Source organism: Argopecten irradians, chromosome 10, assembly GCF_041381155.1.
Source record: "Argopecten irradians isolate NY chromosome 10, Ai_NY, whole genome shotgun sequence".
NCBI lineage: Eukaryota > Metazoa > Mollusca > Bivalvia > Pectinida > Pectinidae > Argopecten > Argopecten irradians.
The window spans coordinates 38,130,613-38,142,627 of record NC_091143.1 but is presented as its reverse complement, the minus strand read 5'-3'; the positions used below and the strand labels follow the sequence as shown (position 1 = coordinate 38,142,627).

General features: G+C 36.2%; 1 protein-coding gene across 1 annotated transcript in view; it reads right to left on the bottom strand.

The window, feature by feature from the left end:
* LOC138333833 (leucine-rich repeat serine/threonine-protein kinase 1-like) overlaps positions 1-12,015 on the bottom strand; it is a 49,173-nt gene that overhangs the window by 21,108 nt on the left and 16,050 nt on the right. Inside the window, 10 exon segments of the mRNA XM_069282448.1 lie at positions 912-1,049; positions 2,165-2,265; positions 2,739-2,845; positions 3,195-3,516; positions 4,237-4,372; positions 5,332-5,504; positions 6,044-6,216; positions 6,571-6,788; positions 10,951-11,111; positions 11,799-11,975. Of these exon segments, the coding sequence (XP_069138549.1) occupies positions 912-1,049; positions 2,165-2,265; positions 2,739-2,845; positions 3,195-3,516; positions 4,237-4,372; positions 5,332-5,504; positions 6,044-6,216; positions 6,571-6,788; positions 10,951-11,111; positions 11,799-11,975 (1,706 nt within the window).

Sequence of the window (12,015 nt, the reverse complement as noted above, 5' to 3'; positions counted from 1 at the left end):
ATGGTGTAAATAATTAAGTAATTTTTGTAACTGAAGAAAAATACTAAATCGTCTGCTGCTGATTTTGATAGTGAAAAAATACCATTTATCAGCGTTGGAGCATATCTAAGCAATTTTGCAAAACAAAATGCCTTTTATAGCGTTTGTCTAAGAAACAATAAATTGCAATTTTTGAACATATTTATATTTACTTAGAATTTATAGCCACTTCAGAGAAATATTTAGGAGAAATAAGGCCAGAATTGACAATATTTTCATTATTGATATTTGGTATTTAGGATGGTAGCCATAGCAACTACAGTTGCAATGATACGTAACTATGATCATACTTATCGTATTAGAGATATACTCAATAGTTGAACTTCAACACTTTGAGAAGTATATAACAGGTTTGAAAATTGACGGATTTGGGGTCAAAATAGGCACAAACCATTCATAGACCTTAAATTGTTTGGATTTCAAAAATAAATTTCTAGATGCCAATATGGCAAATTATTACAAGTTATATAGTTACGTATTTGACCCAATAAGCGCCCATTTCCCTATAAGCGCCCTTCCCTTTTTTGAGGCCTCATTTCAATTGCCAAGCAAGAGACCGAAACTATCAAAATTGTATAGGTTTGCAATGATTTCGTCTTATGAAGCACCTTTTCATTTTTTCAATGTTTTAAACGGCCTAGGTGCTTATTGTGTCAAATACGGTAACTTAATTACGGTAGAAATCTACCTTAGACTTGTCTACTAACTTCATGTTCCACTGATGTCATTTTATACCATCATTATCTCTTCAATCACAACCATCTGGTACATTAAATGTTATTTCATCAAAATATCAATCCCAATATTTTCAATAATGCATCCTCACCTTTTTATTGAAACCATTTTTAATGAAGCCTAATTTCCAATCCTACCTTAAACAGAGTGTTCCCAGTGTCTGCTAGCTTCATTTCCCGTCTGTGTATCCCAGACACACCAGGAACAGACATATCCACTGTATTAGATGCCTTATTGCCATGCAGCAGTCCAGCTAGAGTTGTCTTACCTTTGTCCTGCAAATTGTATAATTTTATGCAATCATCATCGATTTATGCTGAGATTTCCACAAATATTATTTAATATCACATTGTTCAAGTGATGTGTACTAGGATGGTTGGTCTACCCCTAGCCCTCCACCTCTGGGCTTTGGTGCCTGAGTTGTTAAGTTTTCTGACATTCTACTACCACTTTTCCTTCACCTATGGGTCATGGTGGCTCAGTGGTTAAGGTGTCTGACATTCAACCACTAGCTTTACACCTCTGGGTCATGTTGACCAAGTGGTTAAGGTGTCTGACATTCTACCACTAGCCCTCCACCTCTAGGTCATGATGGCTAAGTGGTTAAAATGTCTGACATTCTACCACTAGCCCTCCACCTCTAGGTCATGATGGCTAAGTGGTTAAAATGTCTGACATTCTACCACTAGACTTCCACCTCTGGGTCATGGTGGCTGAGTGGTTAAGATGTCTGACATTCTACCACTAGCCCTCCACCTCTAGGTCATGATGGCTAAATGGTTAAAATGTCTGACATTCTACCACTAGCCCTCCACCTCTAGGTCATGATGGCTAAGTGGTTAAAATGTCTGACATTCTACCACTAGCCCTCCACCTCTAGGTCATGATGGCTAAGTGGTTAAAATGTCTGACATTCTACCACTAGCCCTCCACCTCTAGGTCATGATGGCTGAGTGGTTAAGATGTCTGACATCTACCACTAGCCCTCCACCTCTTGGTCATGATGGCTGAGTGGTTAAGGTGTCTGACATCTACCACTAGCCCTCCACCTCTTGGTCATGTTGACCAAGTGGTTAAGATGTCTGACATTCTACCACTAGCCCTCCACCTCTGGGTCATGATGGCTGAGTGGTTAAGATGTCTGACATCTACCACTAGCCCTCCACCTCTTGGTCATGATGGCTGAGTGGTTAAGGTGTCTGACAATATACTACTATTCATGCCCATCTGACCTTCTATAATTATCAAGATGCATAACTACTTAAACTATGTTGACCAACCACATCAGTACGAGAAAAGGCATATTAGAAATACCTTTATTATTTGTAAATAACTGGTACAAAGTCATAGATTTAAAAGGAAAAGAATAATTAAAATATAGTATGTATACCTTTTTCCCTAGAATAACAAGCTTGATTCTGTTGTAGGGCAAACACTTTCTCAGTTTGTGTTGTAAATTCAGGATGGTGTCTTTTGTCCACTTACAAAGATCTGAAAGTATGAAAATAAGATAGAGAAAGTTCTTGAGACATGTTCATTTTAGTTTACAGTCACTGTGGTAAGTTAAGTATTGCACAGCTGTTCTACAAAGTAAAGAAATTTTCTATAATTATTCTGAAGATGTTTAAATTCCCATTGGATACTTCTAATACAATCAGATGAAAATTTCAATGAAGCATATCGAACACATTCACAGTATTTATTTTAGCAGCCTCTTGAACACAGTTTAGCAAAACTCTTAAAAAGATAGGTCACAGTGACCTACTTTTCATACACAGTGAACAATGTACAGATCTTTATCCTTCCAGGGTACCGTTTCACAAAAAGGGTGTAACTTACGAGTGGGTGTATCTATTTACGTGTACGTAAGTCCCCGTTCGTAACTTACGTATGTACCGTTTCACAAAACCGAGTGTAAATATCTTCGTAAGTTACTTGTACATGTCCGACAAATATTTATGTACCTTCAGATTGTGCAGCAGTTGTCTTAATTCCGGTTTCCTCAAGATGTAGTGATGTCAGTGATGTCATCCTGCCCATCTCATTTGGTAAGCTACGTATGGCCGCATTTCTAAAGAAATCAACAACTCTTAACACGAAATGTAAGCCAGTATAATACCATAACTATATGTATGTGTTATTGGAACCATGGCAACCATTGACAATCACATGTCATTTTTGAAATAGGACCAAATAATCGCCCACCAGTGTATGATCCTTACACAAAGTTCATATATATTGATTTTGACGTTTTATTTAATGACATCTCATGTCTTCAAAACTATAAACTACTTGTCCACCTTTAAAACCTTTATCTAGCAATTTGCATCTCAATCCAACGACATATAACATTTGACCAATTAGAAGCCACTGTTGTGTTCCCATGGTAACCATGATTAATTACTCAAGTTACTTCTTACTTTGATAAATTAAGACTGGTGAGGGAGGCGAGGTGACAGATGCCTTCTGGAACATGATCCAGGTGATTATCCCCAAGGTTAAGGTCGTGGAGACAATGAGTGAGGAATGTCGGAAGAGTTACTTTGGATATACTTGGCGATGACCCGACTGATGGAATCCTGAGGACCTGTCGTAGTCCTGTTCCAGTTGTTGGATTCCCAGAAGGAAGTCCCAGTTGGTTGCCATGGAGATTAAGAAGGTACAGTTGTGGGCAGTCCCACGTGTCTGGTTTGGGTAACATGGTGAGACTGTTGTTGGATACGATCAGATCGGTGAGTGCACCTGAATGTAAACACACTACATTATAGTTTAGTTTTCATTGAAATATATTTTAACACTCTCAAACTATCATTTAGTACTTTTTATGCACGAGATCCAAAATTGACACCATATATAAGCAATTTATTATGACTATTACTTGCTTTTATTGTATATCAACTTCAAAACCTTACAACACCTTCCATGTAGTGCAATAGATTTAGTGTATTTAATGTAAAGATAATGGATGATCCCCAATATTCACACCTGAATTCATTTACAAGCAGAAAAAATAAATCGTAACCGTCACAAGACTGTACTTATGGAATACTGAGTATCTAGTTAACATTGATATGTTAGATACAATTTTTCATACATAAAATATAGTCATTGGAAAAGCATTTATTAAATTCCGTTAGGAAACATATATATATATTCAATGTTTAAAACAGGTTTTAAAAATCATTTATGATAGGTTAATTATCATTATAGACATCCATTATGAAATTTTCACCCCCCCATCCACCAACTGTTAACCTCTGGAATTTCCATCAGTCCAGAAAAAATCTGATGTTTTGAAAAGCATACAATGCATATGCAGCTGACCTTTAGTTATATTCATGCAAAATCTTTTTACTTATCAATAATGGCCGTAAAACTGCCCATTTTTTTTAAATTGACCCCCCTCCTTTTAGAACAAAAAAGCGCTACACCAAAACAAAGCTACCCAGATTACAGTCTTACACAGCTTGACGATGCTCCCCGCGAGGACCTCTATTTTATTATGATCCAGATTCAAGTACTGTAGACTGCCACACCAAAACATCTCAATGTCTTCTGGGAAGCGTTCTAGTTCATTATAGCATAAATTCAGATGGACCTGAAATACACAAGGATTAATAGATGGACATCTAGAAAATGTGATGTCCCTCAGAGTTGACTCTGTGGTAGTGAGCCGCTGAGGTTCCTTAAAGAGATCCCAAAAATTATATTTGTCCAACTTTGGAAAGAGGGATCTTTTTCTCTGTTTTCAAACTTCAACTACAAACTATGTATGAAATTTGAGAAATTTCCCTTCAGCATTTTCTTAGAAATAGCAGTAACAAAATCAATTATCAAAATCAAAGATGGCCGTCTGTCAGCCATTTTGTTTAGTCAACAAGTCAACTATGACTCACCCTCAATACTCCAGGGGTTCTGATCACTTACGATCTCTACACCCCTGGTCCATCATCGATACTCCAGGGGTTCTGATCACTTACGATCTCTACACCCCTGGACCATCATCGATACTCCAGGGGTTCCAATCCCTTACGATCTCTACACCCCTGGACCATCCTCGATACTCCAGGGGTTCCAATCCCTTACGATCTCTACACCCCTGGACCATCCTCGATACTCCAGGGGTTCCAATCCCTTACGATCTCTACACCCCTGGACCATCCTCGATACTCCAGGGGTTCCGATCCCTTACAATCTCTACACCCCTGGTCCATCCTCGATACTCCAGGGGTGTAGAGATTGTGCATGACTATCTTATTGTAAAACTGGAGGCAACAGAACATAACAGGTAATTTAGTCCTTTGATATACATCAAAAGAGCCGTATAACCGTACACTGTGGTTGACTGTGTGGCTTTGAAGTTTGGCTTCTCTCTCTCTGTAGTCTTCAAAGGAAATTCTTGCTTGCGTGTCATTGGTTCAGATTTGTTCCTCTGAGCTGCCTTCAGTTTTACTATGAGATCTAGATAGTCCAGGGGTGTAGAGATCGTAAGTGATTGGAACCCCTGGAGTATCGAGGATGGCTATGACCTTGGAACAGTGGAAATGTTTATCTTACCAGGCTACTGTCCCATCCTCCACAGAAGGCAGACAAACAGTTGTGGCTAGCGTTTAGTGCCATCAGACCAGAACACTGTTTAATAGCACTGGGTAACATCTTCAGCTTGTTGTGGGAGACATCAAGACGTGACAGCTTGGTACAGGTCCATTCCTTACTCCCTACGGCAGGCGCTGAAACAGTTAAGGCATATATTTACATATTACAGAGTTGTCTGCCCTTGAAACTAGTAACTGTCATGTTTTTGTGCGCGTAATGTCATTCTTTTTTCAAGGGAAAAATGTTTTTGTTTAAAGTTAAACTAATGGCGTCACACTCAATGGGACTACTTTACGTACCAAGTGATACCTGATATTACGTTTGTGCGGGGCTATTGTTTCTATTGGTGATGGAATGACGTCAAAAGACAATATCCCACGCTAATGTCATTTCAGCATTTTACATTATTTAGTCCGATTATAACCTACCAAAAAGGAAGATAACTCTGTAAAATGTAAAGACAGAATACTTTATCTATAAATTTTTTTCTGAAAATCAGAATTGAAATGTCATCATTATTCTATTTGTAAATATTAATCATGCAAAAAATTAGAGCAAGATAATAATATAGACAAATAAATCGACTAGTGATTTTTGACAGATGATGAACGCAGCACAATATGGCATAAATATACTGCCATTCCATCCATGTGAGTACTGTACAATGACTTACATTGAAGCTTACTGTCCGTGATAGAGACTCCAGCGAAGACGATATTTTGGTGTTCCCTCACAAGATACTCAAGGTCATTGTAAGAAAGATACAGCTCCTCAAGGTCACTTATCTGGAACAACTCGGTACACAACCTTACTAACTTATTATGGCTTAACTGGATCCATTTTAAACTGAAAATAGAAATAGAAAATAACCCATGAGAGCATTTGTCCTTTTTCCTCACACTATAATATCAGGATATTGATAACATGCAGTACCATTGTGTTGTGGTTCAAGGTAGACAAGTCAAGGGGGCTGCAATGGCCGACTACTTTAAAGAGTCATTCGACATATAACCACTATCCAATCCTTCCATCTCTGGATTTCAGTAAAACAATAGTGGTGCAGTTGTCAACTATAGTCTATAAGTAGGTGATATTACTCTAGGTCCTCTGGCTTTCTGCCTCCTAAATCTAAACCTGACATATGTTCTTGCATGACCAAATGAGAATAGGATGTACCAGACATTATTTTGGTCGACTTACCTGTGACAAACTGCTCCTTCCTTTCCACAGGTGAGGTGTACCAGGGAGTTAAACGAGGCATTAAACCGTCGGAGATTAGGAAATGACCATGGAACTTCTTTGGGTAGCTCTTCCAGGCTGTTTTTACTAATGTTTAGACTGACGAGTCTGTTTGTGTAGCCTCTCAGCCAGTCACCATGTAAAGCCGACAACTGGAGCTCGCTGTAGTTGGCCACAAACTAAAATTAAAACAAATGCTGTGACTCTATATTGAAACATGATTTAGTCTTAATTCTACCTCATATATCTATTATAGACCTTTGGTTTGGTCCATATGGTGTTATATAGCTCTGGAAGAATAAATAATTGCCTGAGGTCATTATCTAAAATTCTACCAAGGGCTGTATCGACTTATTAACCGAAACAAAGGCATGCTGAAATAAAGGAATACTAAGTTTGCTAATGAAAGACCTTGATCCTCACTCAAAGTGACAAAGGCTAAAATTCTATAAGAGATTATCGACTTATCAAGTTCTACAAGGGCTATAGAGATTTTATATAAGGCCAATAGCATGGTAAGTCAAAGAAATACAAAATGTACCAAGATTGTTGATGTGAATAACTATGACCTTTATTAAAGATCACATGAGTGAAAATAAGATGAAATTGTTAAGTTACTTGTTTCCAAGTTCTAGACACCTATTATTGGGCCTGAATCATGCTAAAATGCATGGCAATCAAGTCTGCTATATAACTCTTCTTTCATGTTCACACACACCGAATAGGCTAACAATTTTAAATGACTTATATTTTCAAATAGAGACCGATATTTGGATATGTAGCTTGCTAAGACGAAGAGATACATAGTTTATTCATTTGAATGACCTTGATCTTCATTCAAGGTCACAGGGGCCAGGGAAGTTAAAAAACAAATTAAATGACTTCTCAAGTTCTAGAATGCATAGATACCTGATATTGGGTTTCAAAGCTGAGAGGAAATACCAAATTTCTAATAACATGAATGACCTTAAAAAAAGCTTAACATTTCTAAGATCATATAATCAAGCTCTAGAAGGTATTTAGATTTGCAGCATGCTGTATTAAAGTTCTTTATGCCTTCTAAATACTTGAGGATTTTTTTAAAGGTTGTAGCCAGAATATGCCTTAATTCTTTAAATCATAAACAATTATGTAAATTGTTTAAAGTATATGTCAATATATTCTGTATTTACATTAATATACCTCAGTGTTTCATTGAAAATTAAAATTTTCTAGAAACAATTATTTCATGGAAGTTTTATTTTTCCACAAAACCCCCAGGGTGGTTTTATTTGAAACTGAAAGCTTTAACCGGTGATTCAAAGTTTAAGCACTCTGGTTTAAGTACAGGAACTTAAGATGTGAAATGTCCGGATATTATTGTATATCATTATAACTCATGTGTGTAATATTATAGTTTGCTTCTTGAAATGTACCACTTTGATCAAAGATGGTGGACCCAATGTTTTTTTCATTTTTCATCAATTCCTTCTTTTTTTTTTTTAAATCATGATGTAATAGATTTTTAAAGTTAGTTGAAATTTAGATATGTATTTCAATGCATTCTAAAACATTTTATGCATTGATTTTATCAGATAGAAAATGATTAGTTTTTTAATTTGTGCATACCAGGGAATTGTACATAAAAGAGCAAAGTAAAGGAAATGGAATGAAGGTGGACATAGCACTTTTGGAAATGAAAAATATTGATTACCGTATTCAACCCAATTTCCCATAAGCGCCCTCCCCTTTTTAGACCTCATTTCAATTGCTGCAAGGGCATTACAAAGATCAAAACTACACAAAATTCTGTAGGTTTGCAATAATTTAATCTTATTGTGCACATTTTTTTTTCAATTTTTTAAACACCCTTAGCATTATTGGGTCGAATATAGTTTATTGCACTGAATATTAAAAATTTTAGGAGTTTGATTGTTTAATTAATTAGCATGAGTGTAATTGCATTAATACAAAATTTCTAGGTATAATGTCCATTCATCACCCTTATTAGCATGCGTAAGGTATAATGAGATAGGATTTGGATTAGTATTTATTGAGTTTTCTGGTTTTTTTCATAAGGGTTTTGAGGAAAAAACCCAATTTCCATGAAATAATTGTTTCTAGAAAACTTTAAACTTCCAAGAAAAACAAGACGATTTGCTGATGTCAATAGATTATATAGAAAAATAAATTCAGTAATTTATTTACAATATTTAGAAGGTGAGTAACACAAGGAAACATGAGGGCTATTGTAATGATGAACAAATATGTCTCATTCCCACGCATGGAGGAACTTCAGAAACAGTTTAAATAGAAAAATTTACATTTGACAATATAAGAGGCGCAATTTGACAAAGCAAAATTAATGGACTAGATGTCATCTTGACCCTTAAAATCGGGCATATAATACCCTGTAAAAGAATAAACTAAAGTTTAGATATAATAAGAGAAAATATGACTTGGAATCCCGCCGGAATCAACCAAGATCTTAACTGATCTCTTTCTATACCCCTAAGGTACACAAAATTGTCACAGTTAATACGTCAACAAGGCACTTACAAACTCTTAAGATTTCACGTGGTTAAGTTCCTCCCGGAAGATATTAGCAGATTACATCAGCTATTGTTGTTTGTCATCTACGTAGTCCGTATATATATAAGCAAAATGAAATCAATCTATTGGCTTGTTCATACTTATAATTTGTACCAGTACAAGATTTCAACAGATATTTTCTGACGTTTGGTTTTGTATTTATAGTTTTACCTTGATAAGGAAAATAAATAATGGAGTTGATATAAACGATGTCTTAATTGGCATATTGGGTATAAGTTTGATTAAACAGGAAGGTTTTAAATCTCAAAGTCAAACAATTAAACCAAACTGTATATATAAAGTGCAATGGTGATTGACTCCTGCACATCACTATCACATTTCAAAAAAAAAATTAAATGTTTTAAAATCACATTGACATTAAGTTTTGAAGAGTAGAGACTGATTTGACCTTTGACATTTAAGGTCAATTGGTAGATCTAATCTGTGATAAGGTCTGCTGACAACAGTCCCTAATTATCTATAATGGTCTGGCGGAGAGGGCTCTGTTGCCTCATATTATTGTCGAGGGAATGGAATACATGTGCATTGTCGTGCCTTAGCTGAGGCGAGGGCACTATCCCGTCACAAGACAATACTATAAGGCAATAGTGCCCTCTAATCCAGGTCATAATGGGTTTAGTATATCACCTTCACATGTGTATGACGCCTTTTCATTTCATTTCATCGAGAGAGAAACATTTTAAGGGGTAAGATTTATACTATATTTATGTTCTTATTTTATCAATAAAATAATTTGAAATGAAGTATATATGATACACTGTCTTAAATAACACACTGTCTTATACAACACACTGTCTTATGCGACACACTGTTTTAAACAACACACTGTCTTAAATGACGCACTGTCTTAAATGACATACTGTCTTATACAACACTGTCTTAAACAACACACTGTCTTATACAACACACTGTCTTATATAACACACTGTCTTATATGACACACTGTTTTAAACAACGCACTGTCTTATGCGACACTGTTTTAAACAACACACTGTCTTATACAACACACTGTCTTATATGACACACTGTCTTATACACACATGTCTTATGCGACACACTGTCTTATACAACACACTGTCTTATACAACACACTGTCTTATATGACTCACTGTCTTAAATGACACACTGTCTTATACAACACACTGTCTTATATGACACACTGTCTTATACAACACACTGTCTTATATGACTCACTGTCTTATATGACACACTGTCTTATACAACACACTGTCTTATATGACACACTGTCTTATACAACACACTGTCTTATATGACACACTGTCTTATACAACACACTGTCTTATACAACACACTGTCTTATATGACACACTGTTTTAAACAACACACTGTCTTAAATGACGCACTGTCTTAAATGACATACTGTCTTATACAACACTGTCTTAAACAACACACTGTCTTATACAACACACTGTCTTATATAACACACTGTCTTATACAACACACTGTCTTATATGAGCCAGGGTCATATCAGGACATGTTTATTGGTGGAGGAAAGTTGGATTACCCGGTGAAAACCACCAACCAGAGGTCTATACCTAGCAACTGTCTTACATGGAATTCGAACCTGTATCCCAGAGGTGGAGGGTTTGTGGTAAAGTGTTGGGACATCTTAACCACCTGGCCACCTCTGTCTTATATAACACACTGTCTTATACGACAACCTCTCTTATACGACAAATTAATTTGCTTGACCCCTCAGACTGTCAGTAAAATCAGGGTCCACTTTACCTGAGTTTCTGTAACGTCCATATCCAATTCATCTTCAGATGTCGCTGGCTGAACATAACGAGACAAGATTCTTCCGGTGATTTCAGGAAAATCTGTACAGACTTTGTGTGTGAGCCTTGCTCCCATATCCACCAAATACTGTACAACATCGTAATGACCAGCTGTAAAGTAACCAGAGGAGAATGATATTTCAATGAGTTTTATTTTTTAATTTTATTCTTTAATTGAATGTTTTAAAGTTATTGATGACAATCCGATATAAAAAAATAACTTTCTTCAAAAGTAGATTTTTGAATTCTGTCTTTTACTGATTTTTCCCCTTTAAAGAACAGGTATCTATCTCCATTTCAATTTCTTTGTGATTCTAACCAAAATTAATTCTAGAACAAACAAATTTTATTTATGGAAATGACAATGTAATGACATTCTATTCCAACCTGAGTGTTCTATAAAAGTACAAAAAAAAATGCAAAAAAGTGTATACAGTTATTAGTTAGCCTACACAACAAGCATGTGTACTTTTTGGGATTTTTGTATTTTAAAGAATTCTTCCTGAAAAACCACAAAAAATTACAACAACTATGTCTTACTATATATTTTTGAAAGGTTGAATTCACTAAAATCACGGCGAAATCTATTAAACGTTATGAGACACTGACTTCCGGTATCAGGTGCGCAGTTGGAATCTGCACATATAGCGGATGTACGTGACTCTACACCCGACAAGGAAAATAATAGAGCGAGTACACAAAAAGTACACATGGTTGGTAGATTTTTTTGGTACTTTTGTACTTTTTTCGTTACTTCATTTATCAGGGGTGACATTTACAGAGATGAAAATGACATACCAGCACAAGCAGCGAATATAGGGGTGTTGTCGCCTGAATTGTCGAGGGACTGGATGTACGGTTTGGGCTGGTTGATGTCCATCCCTGGACAATACCACATCCCCACAATATCTTTATTTCCTCCAGCACATGCAGCAAAGAGCAGACAACTCCGGACATCCTGTTCACGAATTAATTCTGTAAATGAACAGCAGGAGTCAGTATATTATACAATGTA